At 39.8% G+C, this 21,627-nt stretch overlaps 1 protein-coding gene across 12 annotated transcripts in view; it reads left to right on the forward strand.

The window, feature by feature from the left end:
- The window catches only part of LOC119005547 (focal adhesion kinase 1-like), a 62,062-nt gene that overhangs the window by 6,977 nt on the left and 33,458 nt on the right, over window positions 1-21,627 (forward strand). For 8 of the 12 annotated variants that reach the window (XM_037073292.1, XM_037073284.1, XM_037073285.1 and 5 more), the window contains exons 2-16: window positions 2,600-2,626; window positions 12,396-12,682; window positions 12,782-12,948; window positions 15,209-15,296; window positions 15,532-15,611; window positions 15,983-16,045; window positions 16,157-16,211; window positions 16,527-16,667; window positions 17,096-17,173; window positions 17,862-17,969; window positions 18,738-18,855; window positions 19,202-19,232; window positions 19,659-19,729; window positions 20,129-20,146; window positions 20,879-20,935. In XM_037073292.1, coding sequence (XP_036929187.1) covers window positions 12,440-12,682; window positions 12,782-12,948; window positions 15,209-15,296; window positions 15,532-15,611; window positions 15,983-16,045; window positions 16,157-16,211; window positions 16,527-16,667; window positions 17,096-17,173; window positions 17,862-17,969; window positions 18,738-18,855; window positions 19,202-19,232; window positions 19,659-19,729; window positions 20,129-20,146; window positions 20,879-20,935 — 1,318 coding nt within the window. In that variant the 5' untranslated portion in view covers window positions 2,600-2,626; window positions 12,396-12,439. The remainder of the gene's footprint in view (window positions 1-2,599; window positions 2,627-12,395; window positions 12,683-12,781; window positions 12,949-15,208; window positions 15,297-15,531; window positions 15,612-15,982; window positions 16,046-16,156; window positions 16,212-16,526; window positions 16,668-17,095; window positions 17,174-17,861; window positions 17,970-18,737; window positions 18,856-19,201; window positions 19,233-19,658; window positions 19,730-20,128; window positions 20,147-20,878; window positions 20,936-21,627) is intronic. The other 4 variants (XM_037073286.1, XM_037073290.1, XM_037073295.1 and 1 more) reach the window with 1 other exon arrangement.

A 21,627-nucleotide genomic window follows, 5' to 3' on the forward strand; every position in this document is an offset into this window, starting at 1 on the left:
TCAGGTGACATTGAGAGAACAGCTCTCCCCAGAGTTTTGTTAAAGCAGAAAACAAAATGTGTATGTTGGTGTTGTGCATGCATGTACATCTCTTGAATACACTGCATATTGTAGATGTATAATCTAAAGGCAGCTGTGTTCAGTGAATGTGTGGGTAACTTTCAGTGGAAATTGTCCCTCTGATTTCTATTTGTAGGTATACTTTTAACACCAAGACACATTTCAATACATGCTTAAGCCTTCTATAATGCACTGCCAGTCCTGGCTCGAAATTGCGTAGCGTATGTGTGTGTAAAATTCACTTGTGATGAATGTAACATTTAAGGCACCGAGTGAGAGAGAGGGGACTAATGCCAGGGTTGGTGTTGTGTTGCTTTTGTTAATAGCATCCTTCTTGTAGCCAACGTTTTGGACACAACTCTGCCAGGAACAAATGGGATTATGTGATTAGAAGAAATTATGTGAAGTGGCAGAACACACACTGAGCAGCAGTGAATCCAACCAAGTAAAATGTGTCAAAGTAGCAACCAAAATGTTATAACTAGACATCATATGTGTGTCTGCATTGGAAAAGTAAGTAGAATTTTTAAACTAGTATCAATATTGATGCAAATTGGACTTTTTTTATTATCTCTGCCAAAGGAGTTATGTTTTCCCCCAGTGCATTTTTGTGTCAATCCTCTTCATTGGTTGGTTGGTTTGTCAGCAGGATTACACAAAAACTGCTGAACGGATTTCCAGGAAATTTGGAAGGCGGATGGGTCTTAACTTTCGGGGAAAGATCGGGGACAGATCCTGGAATTCTTTCACACTTTCTTTGACATTGCAAGATAGGGCATTTTTCGGCATTTTCTTTAATTTCTTAGGAAATAATGCATTGATCTTGATGAAAAAATCAGGCTTATTTAGGTGGCAGATATCTATGAGTGAGTACAAATGAGGACTGTGGGCCTTGATGGAGATATGTGCTCTACAGAGTGCCATTTTAGCTAATTTATTTGTTTTGCAGTAAAACAGCAGCAGGAAGACAACAACAAAAGAGAGCAAATTGTGAGGGTTAGATTTAGAACATTTCCTGAAGCTTATCAACTGAATCTCACCTCAGGCTACATAAAACAGCAAAAACACTGCTCAGAATTGGTATGTTGTTAGGAATGGTAGCTTTTCAAGTGTCAATTTTGGTGATGTCTCTGTGTGTTTATTGCTATACTATCTAATTTCTTACATATTATGTGTAAGAAGAGCATTGGTATATAGCACATGATATGAAGTAGTAGTAGGCTGTGTGAAATCGGGACACACTTTACATATAAAGTAAAACAAAGCCTTGGCGTACTTACTGGCACCACAGTCCAGCTTTGTGTCTGTTGCTTAGTAACAGATGCCAGCGTAGCTTCAGAGTGTTTTATCATATTGTTAATTTTGGTGACATTTCTTCATGAGCGTGTTGTAAAGAGTGAGTGAAAAGACGGGACAGAGGAGTGATGAGGTTATGAGACAGATGTGAGAGTTTTTCTGAGGACAGTGGGTGAAGTTATTACAGCATGACAGAGCAGATGTATTCTGCCAAGTCATGATTCTCGCCTCGCTTCGACTGTCTGGAATGTAGCTCATATTAAATCCTCCGGATTCGTGAGAGCTGCTGCACAGTCACCCGTAGGTCTGTGCTGACACGTAAAGCAGTGGACGTGCTTAGCATGATTAGGTATTGACTCTTGTCGGTCAAATAAACTAAGCATTGTAATCAGTTGTATTGGACAGTACAGAAAATCAAAGTCCACTTTGATGTGTTGGTGAGTTGTAGAGCTCAAAGGATATGATGTAATTTGTGGTCTTTCTGTTAATTTTCTAATTATGTCAGGAATTTGCTGTGTGCTTTCAGTCAATGGCTACATTTCTCAATAATCCTCTGACTTGATTCCTTCTCTGTTTGCCTCAGCTGTCTTATTGTTAGGCACCTCACGATGTGATTCGATCCCTATTCACTAGGCTTAGATGTGATGCATTATCTTACGTTTATGTTACTCTGTCCGATTGGTTCAGCCGTAAGGAACATACATCCAAGCAAAGAAACGGGTTTCAAATTTCCAATTATGTACTTTTCTGCCTTGAGACACAATCTCTTCAAGAGAGAATTACAGTGCATCTAAGAACTCTACTTGTCATATTTATTTAGTTTTCCTCTCAGCCTTTTTTGATACTACACCTCTTTATGTATTCTTATTTCTTTTCTTTCCTTGGGCTTCTTTTTCTCACCTATTCTGTTGTGTTGAAAAGTGATAAGGAGAAGTTGAATGAAATTGAACTTACAGAATGCACTATATGAGAAGCAGTAGCTGATAACACACATAAAAATCTATTGAGTGTGTAATACTTTAAATGAGTACAATCAGTTGCGTGGACAATTACCTGCTCAATGTGTTGGAAATTTTTTGGCCAAAACCAGGAAGAAACACCATATCCTCATACTTTTGGCCATGGTAACTCTGCTAAAACAGCTGCTGCCATTGTTTACATCAGATAACTGTGTATGTGGTACAGTGACTTTGATACATGACTGAATCCTTTTTTCTTTTCCCCCTCATTTTTTCTGTTGCAGATATTTCCAGAATATCATACTACGCTGGTGAGTAAAACATTTTTAAATACTGGCAAGAACCTTTGAAGGAACTTCAAACTAATGGTAGAAATACTAAATATTCACCACTTCATTAAAACTAGTCAACAATTCACATCACTTTATTTGTGTGTGCAGTGTGTTTGAAATCTTATATTGAACGGCACTGTGAACATTTCCCTGTTTAGTTTGATTTTTCAAGATAATTAAGAGAGATTCACCTATCTATTTTATTTTCTAATGTAGAATTCATATGTGGAGCTAAGAACTTTTCATTAGTAATAATGTTATATTTCTTGACCTAAACTTTGGTTCCAGTCTCCAGTGGGAGACGTGTTTCCAAAGTTTTGGTAGGGGTTAGCTGACACTTACAATGACGTGACATTTCTGAACCTTTTTTCTTTGGTGGAAAGTAGCAGCAGCATGGCACACAATATACAGGCTGCTGTTACTTTCCCCTAAAAAAGGTCAGAAATGTCACCTGTAAACTGAAATTTGGTGCCCAACAACAACCTTGGCAATACTCTTATTCTCAGCACTGTTAATTAGGGTCAGAAGTTCATTTTTAGTGGAGAGTATGTTGAACATAATACAGCTGCTGCTGTTAAGGTAAATTTAACCATTTGAAATGATGTTACAATACAAAACAGAAAAGAAGACAGTCCCGGAGTCATGGCTCGAAATGTGTCTGAGGCATTACTGTACCACATGTGGTTTAAAATGAAGCAAAATCAAGGCTAAGGCTAAATAACTTAAAAACAATTTTTACATGAGGATGCAAAAAAGAGTGATGCCTGGTATATTAGTGCTGGGCCCTGTTTATGACACAGTTAAAGTAATTTGATCATTGTTTATTTTTAAAACAGTTCATTGTGTTTGTATTGTGCAGTACCCTGGCTTTTAAAAACATGTTACTTGAGCGACTAGTAAACAACAGCATCGAATGTTTCAGCAAGTACCCCAAATAGACATATACTGTAACCATGGCAACCTTAACATTGCCAGGTAACATTACATACATTATGTTACATGAATGTGCTTATCAGCAGTGATTTGTAATGCTTTGACAAATAACTTGTAAGACTTGTTGCTCTTGTTTTAATGTGCTGTTTTGTTGTACATCTGCTATTCTCTACATCAGATTGTGTCACAAAATAATCACAATATGAGTGTTGTCTGTGTTTTGCCGCTGGAGGCTTAGCTAGAGAGAATCACGACCATCTTGTCCTTTGGCACATCCGCGGTATTGAATGTCAGAGTGCTTTATTGCCACTGAGGAGCTGCCATGCTGCAGGAGCAGGTGAAATATGTTTGGGGAGGAGGAGTGAGGACAGAGGGCAGTAGAGACCAGCTGAGGGCAGACAGACAGGCGAACGAGGGTGGCGGATAACAAAAAGAAACAGAGGGAAACAAGTGTTGTAATGGGTCAAAGAGTGGAATGTATGTTTTCTGTAGCTAAGCTCTAATCCGAGTAAAACTATGCGTGTGTGTGTGTGTTTGTGTGTTTGGTTTGCCTGTTTACGAGTGCCTGTTTTCTAAAGTTGGAGTGTTGATTAAGATTGTGGTCTTATTACCATATTTATGAGTACTGCCCAATCAGCTTGCCTACTTTCCACTGCATCAAGTCGCAATTACAATATTTCTATCCCTCTTTCTTCCTTCCTCTTGCCTCTCTCCTTCTCTGCCCTACACACACACACACATACACACACACACACACACACGCACGCCCTTCTTCCCTCTCCACTCTGGTTATGCCTGGTAGTGAGCGAAGCAGCTTTTTCGCAGCGTGGTCACAGCAGCCTATACAAAAACACAGCAGAAAAACACTTACACACGCACACCTACTGCCATAGTTTTGCACACACACTTCTTTTGCTTTTGCTTTGCTGACACTTACACACACTTTCCCACACATATGCACGCATGCCACACTTCTAAGCCTCATGCACTCTTGTATACGTTCACCCGCTCTCTGGCTTCCACACATACACTCTCACTCCTCAGTCTCTTTGGTGCACTCATTTCGACTGCTCAAGGGTTGCACTGGATGTACAGTGTGTGTGCGTGTATGTTGGGAATGGTTTTGTGGTCTAGTTGCTCCTCTGCTGCTCCAGAGGAAAGCCTTCAGAAGCCAGACTGAACGACACACAGCTGACTGACTTCGAAACAGATTTACTGCATCGATTTACCTTCAACCCACTCCTGCAATGTGATTTTCTCTTCATAGTCCGACTTTCAACCTGTCCTGCCTGGCTTCAGATCGCATTTTTTTTTGTTAGTTGGTGACTTTTGCTCCACCTTTCCCTTCAGGTCTCTGTCGCTTTATGTATCGCTTTGACATCAGACACCTGCTTTGACCTGGTTAACTCCTGCAGGCTCCGAATATTGTGGGACAGCTTTGGAGGATGCGAGGCTCAGCTTCTCTCTGGGGTTTCTCTGCTTTCTCTTCTCATCCCACTCTCTTTATTTCTTTATATTTCTTATTTCTAATCAATAATTTTCTTTGATCATTTGGGTCTTATTCAGCTCTTCCTGTCTTGTCTTTCTTCTTCTGTCGTTATCCTTATTTCCCTGTCTTGCTCTGCCTTTTCCCTCCTGCGTCGGTCACCTCTCCCTCACTATGCTCCATTTTTCTGCGTTCCGCTTTGCCCTACATTTTCGTCGCTTTCTTCGCTGACGCCGGTTTCCCTTTTTTTCTTGCGATCTCCTTTTGGACAACATTGTTGGATTTACAGAACAAAACTACCACCTTTCTTGGAAAATGACACTCTGATGTAATTATCCGAAGGCTTACTTTCCTGCGAGGGATGTCGGTGTTGTTTTGTAACCTGGATATTTGACATGCAGTGCTGTAACCCTGTGACTTAAGATTTATGGCTGCAGGGAAGCCACCCTTCTTTGAATTTCTCATCAAGGATTGATTAATTGGATCAGCAGTTCCGCACCGGAGGACTGATGGGATATTTTGCAAGGATTTATTGGACTGCAGGATGGCCTCATGGGTAAAGAAATCATCCTCCATCCAAAGAAGTCGGGCTTGATAGTCTGTTTTGGGAAACTTACACCCTGCTGAAGTATCTTTGAGCTACTTAGTGAATCCTCTCCACCTACCAGGGGCAAACAATGCATTTCCTTACAAGGATTGTTTCAAACTGCACAATGGTCAATGTATTTTGCTGGGTTAAAGGTCATGGTCTGTATTGGGTGGATTGATTACTAAAACCAGGATCCCAATCTACTCCCTAAAGTCCTGCAGTAATATGAAGCTTTAGGAGAGTGACTCACAGTATTGTGATCTTTGATTTCTGTACTGTAAGATACTGTAATTATAGTTGTTATCATCTTTCACTTGTTTCATGTGAAGGTCTGTCTATCTGATAAACTTTGGCATTGACAGATTCTGCATGCTGGGTTATTGTGGATGTGAGAAACCATAGCTTTTTATTTAAAGGTGAAAACATTTGAAGCATCTATCTGCCGGACCCTGGTGATAGATTGCGAGTGCAGTGGCCACAGACTGGTATATTCTCTACCTCCTGCAAGGATACTTGCCATGTCATCAGATTTTACAGTACAAAGGATATTTGACATCCTCTGTTTCCTCTTACTGGGCTCTTTGCTTTACTGGAGTTACTTACTACCCTGGGACACTAGCTTTGATTGATTTTTTCTATTGTGTTTCCTGTAGCTATCTGCGGGGCAGCTAAAAGTTGCACAATGGATATTAAATCCCCTCTAAGCAATGACAGCCCAGTTATCAGCAGAGAAAGTCTCAATTGTTAACTCTTTTGAAGACATTTTTCAGTATCTTTATCTGCCCTTTTTTGGCGTATTCAAATTTATGGACTTGGAAGTTTTCACAGTAGTGAAAATCCAGGTGAAGAGTTGGTCCCAGCGTTAGACTCTATGCTGTTTTTGGGGCCCATCAGTTTTGTCTGGACACTGTGGCCAGACCTTGAACAGCCTCAGCTACAGAACAAATGGAGAACAGCGGCTGCATCCCACTCTGCTGGAGCAAGGGGGCCTGCATCTACGCACAGCACCCCCTACCAAGTATGTACTAATAATAGGTGTATCAATAGCAACATATATACAAACTGAACGCAAACCTCTGTCCTAGTAAGAACAAAATGTAGGCTATGTGCCTTTCCTAATATCAGTGCTGAACATAACTGAAGCCTTATGATTCACAGCTAGATAGTTTTATATCAATGTTAATGTGTGTATATATATATATATATATATATATATATATATATATATATATATATATATATATATATATATATATATAGATTATATAATATAATATAAGGTGTTAGACAGATTTGTGTAATTCATATCACTCTAGGCTTCAGAAGTTTTGATCGTAACTTTATGTGTTACAAGACATCTAAATACTGTCGTCTCTGTGAGCACTTCGTAACTGAAGAAAAAAGCGGCCAAGTCACAGACGTGCTGCATGACAAGCTGTCCATCTCAAGAATGAAGCATTATTTTACAGCCCTTGAATTGATTTGATAGGGCGGTGTGAATGTGAATCTTTTGCTTTGGTTCAAGCTTTTGTCTGAAAAATGAAAAACAGCCATGGTTGTGATTTGTTATCAGTTCATTTGGGTTACACTTGTACTGAGCTGTAATTAGGTTGGCGAATACGAGCGTGTGGGGAGATGGTGGTTATGATGTACAATAGTAGCTCTCTGTCACTGGAACAACTCATAACACGAAGATGCTCTCAGTGCTCAGTTGTTGTTTGTCGGCATGCCATAAAACATTCAGCCGCTCAAAAACATTTTATTTATATGGAAATGACATTTAGACCCCTATTGAACAGTCACATATGTATTTACAGTATATAGATATGCAACCAATGGTTAGACTTGGAGCTTTATCTTCTCCGTCCCTTGGTATAGATAATGCGCATCCTTGGCAGAAGATGGAAGAGAGGGTGTAGTAGTGTGGGGGAGGGGGAGGGAAAAGGAAATTGTTTGAGGATGTGAGAAAGATGAGAGCAGGGAGGAAGAGCGGAGGTTCAATAGGACAGTTGGATCAAATGGAGATGCAAAGGCAGGAACTAAAAGGCCTGTGAGCATGTGAAATGAGCGACAGGGGGAGATTAAGAGGGGCGGGGTGGGGGAGCTGTAGATGAAGGGGGAAAGGATGGAGAAAGAAGGATACAAGAGTTGGCCGAAAAGCAAATGAGGAGATGAAGGCGTTTGACCGAAAGAGATGAAGACAGGGATAAAAGTGAAGGATGAACAAGTAAGGAAAATGGAAAGAGAAAGGGATGGTAAAAAAGACACGGAGGCCGAGGCTCCCTCAGGATCGTGCTAACCACAGTAACCCAGATACCAGTTAAACGAAGAGATAAACCGTCATTCTGCTGCTGCTGCTGCGGGACGGAGCTCAACTCCAGCCTACTGTGGTTTAGCAGACTGAGTGTCAGTCAGTGGAGCCCCACTGTGAGAGGGGGTGGTCGGCCTGGCAGCCGCCTGCTCCCCTCTTGGCTGCCTGCATGGCCTAGTTGATTTGATTCCTCTCCTTTTATCTGTGTGTGTGTGTGTGTGTGTGTGTGTGTGTGTGTGTGTGTGTGTGTGTGTGTGTGTGTGTGTGTGTGTGTGTGTGTGTGTGTGTGTGTGTGTGTTCATTTATGTACTATGAGATGCATATTTGGTTGTGGCCCAAATTTGATTTGTAAGCTGTTTTGTCAGGTAACTAAAGGAAAGCCTTTTATCACATAAAAGCTTTCATGGCTTAATAAAAGGAATGGAATATCATATATGTAACTTTGTATAGACCAGGCCACTAATCCACTGATCAAGAGTCATGTCAGCCACATACAGTGACCTATTTTGATAAATGCTTTGGAAAAACAACCTTTCTCCACTTGTGTTTTGTAAGCTTATTTACAGCATAAAGTAGCTGTATGTATGCACCAAAGGAAAAATAGGTGTGTCTACTTCTCTAATAGGATTTCGTAGAGCTGTATGTAGTATTTAGGTTAAAGTTAAGGGTGTGTGAATTTGTGTCAGTGTATGCAGTGGCATATTTTAGTGCTTAATATCTAATCTGATTAGTGAGTGACTAAGTGAGTGCAGCAGCAGCAGCAGATGGCCGTGGTTTGTGACTCTATAGCTCCTCTGGTGCAACTGCTTCTATTTAAAAAACAAGTTGCAGTCAAAATAATGTCCCCAATACATTTTTTATTTCGCCCCTCTGAGACGAGGCATGAAGGCTGGATGTAAAGTAAGAGAGGAGCTGTTCTTACAACTGAAGGTATGCTGTGCACTGTACCACAACCCGTGTACATTCTGGGCAGGGGTTTCCACAGAGCATAGTTTTGTTTCTTTAGTTACAACAGACACTGGTGTACTACAAAAATAAATGCTCAGACTGAGGCCACACATTTGTATACAGTGTGGTCAATTTTTTATCTTACAAAAAATGCTAAATATTCTGATGTGATTTCTCCAAACTCCACCTTTCTTTGCATCTGCCCTCAATTAGTATATTGAAATGACATGAAAGCAGAGTCTGAACATAATGTATCTGAATAACAATAGAGTGTAAAATATGTAGTGTTTCATTTTTCAAACCTTCTCTCCTTTCAAATGCAGCACTGATCTCAATTAAGATGGTTCACAAGTTTGGTCTGGAAGTTTAATTATTCCCAGCAACTACACAGATCCAATATGTCTCCTCCTGGTTCAGCTTTAAAGCTCTGCAGCCATCACTGCAAACCTCACTTATTTTTATTTTGAACAATATAATATTACAGGTTGTAGCTTTACTGTCTTCATTACGCTGAAAGTTTCCATTAAATAGACTGTGGTTACCAGCAGGGCATCTGGGATTGTTATAATGAGATCATATAGTGGAATTACAGCAGCAGTATACTCTTTTGGGATTGTAATAAGCCCCCTAATAATCTAGCAGTATCATAGCCACAGTGGTATCATTTTAATTGGATGATGATAGTAATACTGTATGAGGGACATTTGTAATCTGATCTTCACTGATCTGTTGTATTAAAGGCTGTTGAGTATGTGGCCATGGCTGTGACCGTTTTACACTTACCTCTACTCGTCACACCTATAGGAAGTGCTTACTATTATAATACTATAGTATTACAGTAAAAGCAGTAAAAGTACACAATTCTTCATCTTTTGAACCAAAAAATGTATATGTCAACCTGTCAAAATGTTTTCAGAATGCACGTTTTAATTTTAGCTAATCACCAGTTAATCTGATTTTTGCAGTTTATTAAAATTAAATGGGCTGTTTAACAGAATACCTGAGTCTGTACACTAAAAAAGGCATTGAAAACTTACTAACTGAAAATTTAGATACTTGGATACACAAAAACTTTTCTTGGCTGGGAAATATTTTCTGATTTCTAGTCCTTTTTTTCACGCTCTGAAAAAGACAAAAACAAGTCAGTGTTTGAATCTAGCAAGGATCTTCGTAGGTACTTGAGACCAAACAGATGTTCTAAAGGATAAAATATCTGATTTACAAACCTATTTAATAATAGATCTACAAAGCAGTTTAAGGATGCACGGATTACATAGGTGGCTGATGTTTATCTGTTATGTTGTGTCAGTTTGTCATGAGCTTCTGGCTCATGAAATCCCAGCAACCAGTTTCTAATGCTATGAAAACACTAAAAAGTCTTCCCATACTGTAGGTAGTTATATAACATGCAAAACAGGCTTTTAAAGTAGCTATTTTTTTAAGGACATTGATATGATTGGATTTTTTCCTCCCATAAAGTAAAACTAATGTGTAAAAAAATAGTGTAAATGGGCAACTGAGCTTATAACAGTTACAACAGTTTTTTATTAGGTGACAAATATTTTGTTTCTCTGGTACAAAAGGGGTATGAATTTACTACAGAAGAACACCGGCATCAGATATCAGCCAAATCATTCTGCCCAGAATTTCACATTTTTTGTGTCCCTAATACATATATCTCAATTGGAAATGAAGGAAAATAGCAAAAGCAGATGAAATATATCATTCAAAAATGTACTCATGATACAGGTGTTTATTCATACCATGAAAAGTTTAGTAAGTAGATATGAAGCTTTCAAGTCATTAATTCACTACAGTAAAGACTCCAAAAGAAAATGTATGTATGTGACTTTTACACATGCCCAGAGTTTTACACACACACACACGCACACACACACACACACACACACACACACACACACACACACACACACACACACACACACACACACACACACACACACACACACACACACACACACACACACTATTGATACAGCAAGTTCTTGAAAGAGAGTGCTGAGTCAAGTCATCAGATACATAATGTCCTCCCTTGCACCTCTGTTGCAGTCATTGTGCAGATTCACTCGCGCACATAGCCGTGTGAAGAAGTCTTTGAAGGTAACTGTAGGTCAAGCCATTGAAAGTGCTGAGACACCTTTCCCTGAATCAGTCCCCATATTTCAGGGTTTTTTTCTTGCATTTCATCAGTATAAAACACAGGCAAATGCAGAATAATCAGATCTTTAGGCCCTGAACTACCTGGTAGATGATTATTAAATGATTTAATTCTCCAGGACCATCAGTCAGTCGGGTTTGGTTTACTTGTTTCTCTTTTGTCAACACATGATAGCCAGAATTCCGCTGTAACTCGGTCACTTTTGTGTTGATGACTCAACAGAGCCTCTAGGGATTAACAGGCAATGACAGCGTGACACAGGAAGCAGCAGAGTCTTCCATAAGAATGTGGTGTAAAGATGAACCTGGTGTATATGAGGGGAAAGAAAATGACCTTACAGAAGGTAAAAGTGAAAGGAAGAGTTGGAGACAAATGGAAGAGGTTGAGACAAAAATGAAATGATCTCATTCTGTATAGGGCGACAAAATGTCAAGGGGGCATTTTTCCGTTACACTGTGCGTCTGATGTGAGACACTAGTAGATAACAAACAAGATGACAGGATTGTTGAAACAAATGTGTGCATGCACATTTAATGTATATTTTTGGTTAAGGTACCTCGAAAGTGCTTGAGTTCTACAAACAGTACATATGCCCTTTGTTTTTTGTTTGTGGCTTGCTGTTGAGTTGTTCAAGACTGATTGCCTGGTTGATTTAACACTTGACTGTCCAGTTTGATCAGGGTTCTCCACCGGTTGGGAATTTATTCATATAAATTTATTCGATGTATGTTTAGCTGTGAGTCCATTAGGTACTACTAAAAAGACCTTGCATCAGTTTTTTGCTGGTTTCTATTGACTCTTTACTGACTGACTGACTTAATAATTGACTGGTTGTCAGCCTTAGTGAAACACTTAACCCTCATCAATCATCAGTCACTCAGCTCAGTAATCACATGTAGAATAAACATGTTTATTCCCCTGCTCTCTTACTACAATTATGTTGTCTCAGTGTTGCTGTCTTATCAGTGTTTTATTATCTCAGTTGGATTTATTCTACATGAGTCCTTGTTTATGTCTTAATGTTTATGTCTTAATGTAATGATTATTGCTGTAGCCTGTAAAGTGTCATCACAGATGTATAAAGTGCAGTATGAATGGCAGACGGGTGATGACTCAGAGGTCGTATGAGTGGGCATTTACTGTCTCAGCTATGCTTTTAGCAGTGTGTTTGAATGGGTTGAGCAGTTTTCTTTACTCTCTATAATCACGTTTAATATCTTTTATACAAGACACATTTATTACAGATTAATGGTCAACTATAAAGTCACAGTTTGACCTCTGCCCTCTTTATTCATATTTCAGAATATGACGCCCAGTTAGCCCCAGCAGGAGCATCTGAGTCAGGCATGGCGTCGTCTTCCTATTTGGAACCCAACCACAACCATTCAGGATCGGGTGGTTGTGCGGTTAAATCCCGCTCCGGGATGCCTGGTGGTACTGGTGTTGGTACCAGTGGCTCTGCTGGAGGCCTCGAACGGCCCCCTGGCTCCATGGACCGGGTTCTGAAGATCTTCCATTACTTTGAGACAAACAGCGAGCCATGTACCTGGGCTAGTAATATCAGACACGGAGATGCTACAGATGTCAGGGTAAGACATACCAACATTTCTTACATTTCTCACATTTTAAGTGCTACCGCGTCATAATTTCCATGATTCTCAAACTCATCCCTTCACTTGTTTCAACAGGGTGTTATCCAGAAAATAGCCGAGATTCACAAATTACGCTGTGTGTCCTCTCTGGGCCTCCGTCTGACCCATCTGCACTCTGATTCTCTCCACTGGTTACACCCCGATTTGGGCGTGTCGCATGTCAGGGAGAGATATGAGAAACAGCACCCCCAGGAGGAGTGGAGGTAGAATTACAACGTTCTTTTTCGACGTCTGCTCTTACTCCCCATGTCCCCCCATTTCACCTTTTATACATGAGATACTAGAGAGTAATGTTTATGTATGCATCGACACTGTGCTTAGATTAGTGAACAGACCATCAGTGCTCATTTGTGTCTTGCGACCTTGTAGTATAGGTAGCTGTGGTTTGATGTCTTGGCTCCTTCATGTTGTGCTTAAATCAAACAGCAGGTCAACATAAGTGATAATACAGAAGCAACACTTGTTTAAGCTACAAACCTGCCAACCAAGAGCATTTCAATAAGTCTACCATACAAGGTACAGCTACATAATTGGAGGCCTCCATTAAACCATTTTATATTTTCAATAAACCACAGACTAAGACCTGAAACACAATTATGTCAGCCACTGTATGCAAGCAGTGAAAAATAATACAACCAATTATCTAAAACTGAGTTGCTCCCTTTCACCACAATCCTCCTTGTGATTTTCTTTAGATTTAAAAGCGTCTCCTCATTCATCCATATCTCCTTGAAAACAGAGGACTTAACAGTCAGAATGAATAAAAGGTTTTATAGTTTATTCATAGTTTATTTAGTTTAGTTTTTATAGCCATTTATCTACGTGACTTCATCACACAAGTACAGGACTTGCCTGCAATGAGTGGTCCTTGCTAATGTTATTTTGTGCCCATTGATAATCTGTCATTTATAGAGCCTCATTCCACACATTTATTTGATGCAGTAGCCTATTATGCTATGGGGGATGATCTTCTCTGTCAGATGAAAGCATTTATCCACTTATCAATTTGTATTATTTGCAAGCAGCTCTGTCCATTGCCAGCCTACACTGAAACTGTGGTGACACACCATCTGCAGTTGATGATGTTAACAGCTCTCCTTAAAATTCAGTCAGTTGTCCTGCAGTTGATGTGTTACACACAGAGTCATTAAAATTGAAATGAATTCAAATTGAATGCATTGTTCACACTGCTTACATGCAGCTGGAGCAGCTCTGCCAGTTGTTGCAGCTCTGCCTCACAGGGCGGCGGAGCTGCAAGCCCACAGGAGCTTCTGCTGCTGCCGCCAAGCTATTGTTAGATCAGCAGAAGTAGCCCAGGGGATGGACTGACTCTATCTCACTCCTCTCTTGCTCCCTCGCATGCTTTCTCTCGTGTGCTTGTGTTCTCTTTGATGTTTCTATCCATCGTTCTTTCTGTCATCTCTCGCATCTGTGTTTTCTTTCTTATCCAGCCCTCTTTTTTTCTCTCAAACACGCAGCATTTTATCTCTTCTCACACTCTCTTTTTGGTTCATTCATTATTGAACAAGGATGTTTTATTCATTCTGTCTTCATGATTTCATCTTGATTTCCTTTGTTAACTAACTACATGCCTGTAGCATCAAAGCCGCTTGGAGCTCACCACTCTTCTGACCCATTTCTACTCCACTGTAGTCACTGCAATACGTCAGTCATAAAGTAACATGTGACAGTAAACAATCATGGCCCATCTGGGTACTTGTGTGACACAGTTAATTGGCAAGTGTAACAGCAGGAATCGCATTATGCTTTATGGTATTACAAGGCTATCACTCTCAGTAAGTTCCCTATCAGCAAAATATGAAATCATGCTTGTAATGTGCAGACTGTAGCAGACTGAAGTGAGTAGAAAGGGCATCTTCCAGCTTTGAGTCTTGGTTTCAAGCCACCCTGCTGAGAGGACTATGAAAAAAACATTGAATCTACCTATTGCATCAACATGTACCTTAACCTCCCGGTGAGGGCACAGCAACAGGACTAAAGAAACAAGTACAAGAAACTTAACTCCATATGGCAAAACAACATCAACTTTGCTGTTACAACAGCAAGATTATGTGATATCAACTCACATTGCAGTGTTTGTAATTCAAGTCTTTGACTTTCAGATGCACCCATATTTTAACTAGGTTTTGAAAATTCTACAAGCACACTTTTTTGCACTCAATATGATGATGGGAATTTTCTGTTGCATTGTAGTATTTTACATTTTTGAGAAAATCATATTCTTTATGTAGAGAACAGATCTATTTTTAAAATTGAGATTGCCTTTCATTCTCTAGTATACCTTTTTAAGTCAATGAATGCATCAGCTGTATGTGTGCGTAAGCATGCTCCTTCTGTCTCTCTTTCCTGTGGCATTAATTTGGATGGTACAGGCTCTTTCGTTCTATATGTTGATGTGTGCACCGAAAGATTATTTAGCCAAACTGTTTCCGTCATCCTCAGGTATGAGCTGCGGATGCGGTACCTTCCTAAAGGTTACCTTAGCCATTTTTCTGAAGACAAACCCTCTCTCAACTACCTCTATCACCAGGTGAGACCGCACAACAAGATCATATGTTCTCTCATACATCATTTGCTTTCGCTTCCTCCCTTTTGCTTTTTGTCATTCAACAAGGCAAGTATGACTTGAAACAGATAATTGAAAGGACACACAACTGCTCTTAGATGGGACTACTGTATAATCTACAATTTACATGCTTACATTTTAAGATATTTTACAGCAATTTTGTTCTAAAAGTTTGTGTTGTGGTGTTGTATTTCTACAGGTCAAGAGTGACTACATGCAACATATAGCTGATCAGGTGGATCAAGATGTTGCTTTGAAACTGGGCTGTTTGGAAATAAGGTGAGAGACACATACACACACACACACAGTAGTCTGCACTCCTGCACAGAAAGAGAGATACTGATTTTTTAATATAGGAGAGGAATAACTTAATGTATAATTTGCCAAATGTATTAAATGTGTTTTTTATTGGAAACATATTGAAGAATTTGTCGTACATAGTTTTGAAAGTTTCCCATTATTCAACAAGTCATAAAAAAGGGAATCTGAGGCTGATTTGCTGCCACCTCAAATAACTCACATGTAGGTTTTGCTCTTGAGGATACACTTCAATACTGGGTGTCAGTGGAGTGTTCCAGTTAAATATATGTGATCATTTAATACTGTGTCTACAAACTGATCTCCTTCTCTCCACTCTGTGAACTATACAGGAGGTTCTTCAGAGAGATGCCAGGAAACGCCCTGGATAAGAAATCCAATTATGAGCTACTAGAGTAAGATTGATTTAATTTAATCCACTATGTAAACCACAATGCCTCTACTGTATTTTTAACAGATACATTTCAGCTGCTTAACGATAAATGTTGTGATATTGTTCTTCTCAGGAAAGATGTTGGTCTGAGAAGGTTTTTCCCCAAAAGCCTGCTAGACTCCCTCAAGGTAAGCCAGAAAAAGCTCCATCACCTGATTATGACAGATGGCAGAAATTATCTTGGGAATCCTAGTACCGTTAAGTTGTCTGTATGAGCTAATGGCTGTTTGACTGAAGGAGCGGCTGACTGGCAGGGAAACCAACTTGATGACTGGATGGATGGTTGGCTGAATGTCTGATAATCTGATTGTCTGGAATTAAGTTAAACCTCCTGTTGTCACTCGCAGTGTGTCTTGTCATGAGTCTCGTGTGCGTTTCTTGGCTGTGGACCAACTCTCTCCTAGAATCACTTAACTCATGGAAGTTTTTTCTCTTTCTCTCAGGCGAAGACTCTTCGTAAGCAGATCCAGCAGACCTTTAAGCAGTTTGCTAACCTCAATGATGAGCAGAGCATCCACAAGTTCTTTGAGATAGTCTCTCCCATCTACCGCTTCGACAAAGAGTGCTTCAAATGTGCTTTGGGGGTAGGCCACCACTCAATTCAGACAAAAAGTCATTTCATACATTTTCCATACCTCAAAAAAAAGTCAGAGGTTGAGCCTATTTAGCATGCTCAGGATAGAAAACATGTAGAGTGACCTGTCATCTTTATCTTAAAATGTGAGGTTAGCAAGTGCTTGTGTCCACAGACCTCTTTCAGTACAGTGTTCTTATTACACTGTTCTCTACAGCAGTGCATTATCCCTGTCGTCTCTGTAAATAATGCAAACCTTCTTCTGTCCTAGATTGCATTGAGTATTAAAAGTAGAGGAAACAGACGAGAACATTACAATTGTTTTATGCCATCAATATTAGATATCTGCCAGTACTATGTTTACTTAATAAAGCAGATGATATGATGAAATGTGACATATGATTTAATACCACACTGTCTTTTTCTCTCCCTCTCTAGTCTAGTTGGGTAATATCAGTAGAGTTAGCTATCGGACCAGAGGAAGGAATCAGCTACCTCACAGATAAAGGTTCAATGGTGAGTAATGCACATATGCAACTGTTAAGGTCTAACTTTTCTTTCATTAGTCAAACAAAAAAAAACAAAAAAAGACACTTTCAGTATTTTTGAGTTTAAAAAGGCTCCCATCTCCACTGTGAACTGCATGCTTTTAATTGGAAAGCCATAATAGTGTCGATACACCATACTGCCCTCTACTGGTGTGCCTCTCTGGTAAACAAATTCCTTATTTTCAACTAATAATATGAGCTAGAAAAAGCCATATGTGTGATCACCAGATGAAGTGATTTGGAGATGTACACAGCTGTTTGCTGTAGTGACAACTCAAAGTGCAGGAAACAGACGCACATCTGTAGCTTCACTGCCCAAATGAAGTCTAAATTTCAATTTAATGAGGACAGACTGCCTGTCAAAATTTGAGCAATTACTTTAATAAGTTGATCATTGCATGACAATGAAGAGTTGTCCTGTTTGGCCTTTACAAATACATTAAAATTCACTCTTGATGACTATGTCTTACTAGTGCACAGTGTTAAAGATAGCGATAGAGCAGCAGAAATACATACCTTACTGGTGACTAGTGACATGACTCATGATTGAAAGTTCTGTAGAAAGATCATTCTCACTGGGCTGAATAAAGGGCAACAACGTGTTCAGTACATTTCATGAGATTTGTTTTTTTTTGTATCTGTCTTTGTCTCTGCAGCCTACACACTTAGCTAACTTTAACCAGGTTCAGTCCATCCAGTACTCTGCTTTGGAAGAGAAGGACAGGAAAGGCATGCTGCAGCTCAATGTAGCAGGAGCTCCAGAGGTGAAAACACAAATCATATCATTTAATAATGCTTAGTTTATGCATGACTCGTGATGATTTAATGAAGGACTTAATGCAGGCTGTATTATGAATTCCTGTTGCTCCCCATAAACAAATGATAAGGTTGCTGTGGCTTTATCTTATTATTTCACACTTTAAGGTCATCAGTTATGATGAATGCTAATTCACAGTTACTTCATACATGAGCTGATTTACGACCAGGTTAGCTAGATTCCAGTGAAATAAAACTTAATTTAAAACCCTTCTATCCACTCAGCCTCTCTGAAAGTGTAACATCACCAATTCTCAAAGAAATATCAAGTTATTTTTTTAATCAAACTGGCGAGCTATTAAATGTGAACTTTGTGAACAGGTGAGCAGTAGTTAAGTATATGATTTGTTCTATTAAAAGTAATATTCTAAGTAGTAGTAACACATGAACTGCAGGGGAACAAAACAGGAAATGATGGAGGGAAAAGGGGAAATGGCACGTGGGAGGGTCTAGGCGGGGGTTGCCATCTGCACTTGAGTGTCAGCATGACTGTGACTGTCGAGTGGGTGTGTGTCTATAGCAGGCTTACTAGTGGAAAAGCATGTGTGCGTCAGTGGTAGTATCTGTGCGTGTGTTCTTGACTGAATGGGCGTACTGGTAGAAGACGTTACCCCTAATAAAGCTCTCATTGTGTCACTGTAAAGCAACTCTCTGTCCCACGCTTGTACTAATCCACATCTGTGCGTGTGTGTGTCTGTGTGTGTGTGGGCGTATAGCCCCTTACAGTCACCACGGCATCGCTGACTACAGCAGAAAACATGGCGGACTTGATTGACGGCTACTGCCGGCTCGTCTCCTCGGCGACTCACTCCTTCATTGTCAGAGTCCACAAAGGTAGGATGAACTACTCCTGCTCACTATACACTCACATGTAAATATTCTGGGTTTTTTGTGTCATTATAATAGAAGAGTTGTGTGCAATTGAATGATTACTGTGATCATTATCAACTTCTACTATGAATAGTCCTCAGGGTTGAAACTGTCAGCAATCTTTCAAGCACTAGTGAAGTCTGATTGTGGCTGATGAGGCTTTAAGCTGTGTCACTTTGAATAACCAGCCTGTGTTTAGAGAGTCTTTTCTATAAATAACTACAAATACACGGGTACAGTCATGTACTGTAGCTCTATCATGCTCCATGCAGTCTGTTTTGAATCTGATTCATGTGTTCATTTTCTGCAGAGGGGGACCGAGCTCTGCCTTCCATCCCAAAGTAAGTCTGCCGACTCCTTTCGTCTCATTTATCAAGCAAATATAAGGTGTCATGTTCCTGAGAGAGGTATCTAGTGAAGCATTAGAAACGTCACCCGAGTATTTTTGTTGTCATTTAGTGGTTTCATGCAGGTTTTCCACTTGAGGTTTGTTTTAATGGAAATTTGAACCAGAATTTGGAAGCTAAAAGCTGCCAACATATAGCAGGTTTTAGACTTTCCTGGCTCAATTACTGAGCAACATCTTGATTTTCATTTAAAATCTTAAGAGCTAAAAGTGCACATATAGTGAATATGATATTCTTTATGAAATACTCTTTTGTGTCTTCCTTTCCTCTGGGTGCTTTCCTGTCTCCTAAACTGTGACTGGAAGCCCACTGGTTAAGGTCAATGTGACCCAAAAATGATTTTTTTCATCTCTGCTTCAGAGTTTCGAATCATGAGAGGCGTATGGAAAAACGGATGGATGGAGTACGGACCAGAGCCGTTTGTGTCTCAGGTATAAACCCCTCTCTCACTTCTCTCCTTGCCTTATTGGTCTGTTTTTTCCCTTGTTGCCTGCCTCTGTATCTGCTCCTCTAAATGTCATGAACGACAGTGACTGCTAAGAGTTAGATAAAGGCTTCATACATATGTGTTCCCCCTATAAAGCCTCATCTGTGTGCTCAGTGAAGAGTCCTTGTCTGGCCAGATGTCCCCATGGAGAGCTTTAGTCACTGTCACTCTGCCCTGACTGTCTACTGACCTCTGACTAACTCACACTCACACAGCATTAAATAAGAATTACCTTGAATGTAGTTTCATTAAAAAATGTTGACAGTACTGTTTATCTAATAGTAAAGCTAACACTTGTTTCCCTTCATTTCCAACTGTTTCATGCTGCATGTGATTTCTGCAGGTCACACTAGTGGCGATGGTAAACAACATTCTTTCTATCAACCGTCTTAAATTAGAATCTCATTAGAATTTCTGCTATTTGTCTACTTTTGTAGCGATTACTGTGCAGTATCTTTCATTCTCATCCATGACTCAACCTGTTTTTATTCAACTTGTTTCTATGGAAAGACCACACAAACCTTTCCATCCCTCCCCTTTCCTCTCTCTCTCCCCTCTCTATTGTACTCTTTTGTCTCACATTCCTCATGTGTGGCTGTTTCATAGTACATGAACATTTTTGATTGTCATGCATGTGTTTGGGATCGGGTATGGTGATGGTCTTTTGGAATGGTACCTCTGTCTGCTGATGGTGTGTTTTCTGTTGCTGTTGTTATTTTCACCCTTCTGTCCTTGTCCTTGATGGTGTTTTTCTGAGTAGCATGCAGTGATTTAATTGAATTGTTATATTATATTTGAAGTGTTTTTTTTTGTTTGTTTTTTTACAGTGAAAGGGGTCATAATCCCAGCATTTCTTTAAAATCACAGTCATTTTGTATTTGAGACTTTTGGCTTGTGTTGCTGAAAAGAAGTTAACCTTTAACTACTCTGAATGCTGTCCAGGGGGCTCAGCTTGTTATATCAAAGCAGAGTTTTAGATGTGAGCTTGTTGTCAACTCCTTCTCTTTCATCTGTCTTTTGTGAGTCTTCAGCTGAGACTTAATTTATTTCACGGGCCCTTTTTTCCCCTCCTTTCTATGCTGTGACACTGTAGAAACAGACGATTATGCTGAGATCATAGATGAGGAGGACACTTATACCATGCCTTCAAGTAAGTAGACACACACACACACACATGCAAAAACATTGCAGGCGTCCAATGTGACAAATGGAAGATGTCTCCGTGCACCTGTGTGTGTGTGTGTGCTCATTGGACCTCTTCAGACTTATGTAGCAGACTGTGTGGGAAGATTGTTGGGGTCATGGTGTGAGGATTAGATCTTCAGGAGACATGAATATTTGTGTGGTGATACTGATGACTTTTATGTGCTTTCAGTTGAGAGTCCTCTACTGTAGTAATATGATAATTGAAAAATGATCATCATTATTTGTATTTGGTCTAGTTAGTCTTAGTCTTATCCTTTAAATTTTTGTGCAGGGGTCTGAGTAATAGTTCTGCACAGAAAACAATGTAACTATTAATCACAAAATAATGGCTTGGGTTTGAAAGAATCAAAATCTCATCTGTGGTCACAGTCTTGTAAAAAAAAAAAAGGGGGGGGGGACCACTTGAACCACTTATTGTTTGTGTATTATTAGGCCTGTGATCTATATTTGTTGTTGTGACTTTTCACATGATTTAATAAGAACTGCAGCTTCCTCAAACTGCTTTGACACATTATCTCGCCACAATGTTTATGTTACAGTAAACATTTCTCAAATGGCTCCATGTCCTGCTAATCACTGTTATGATGACATGTGTTCTGAAGTCTATCCAGCCTTAAGACTCTCTGATAATATGAG

Source organism: Acanthopagrus latus, chromosome 17 (assembly GCF_904848185.1).
Source record: "Acanthopagrus latus isolate v.2019 chromosome 17, fAcaLat1.1, whole genome shotgun sequence".
NCBI classification, from domain to species: Eukaryota; Metazoa; Chordata; class Actinopteri; order Spariformes; family Sparidae; genus Acanthopagrus; species Acanthopagrus latus.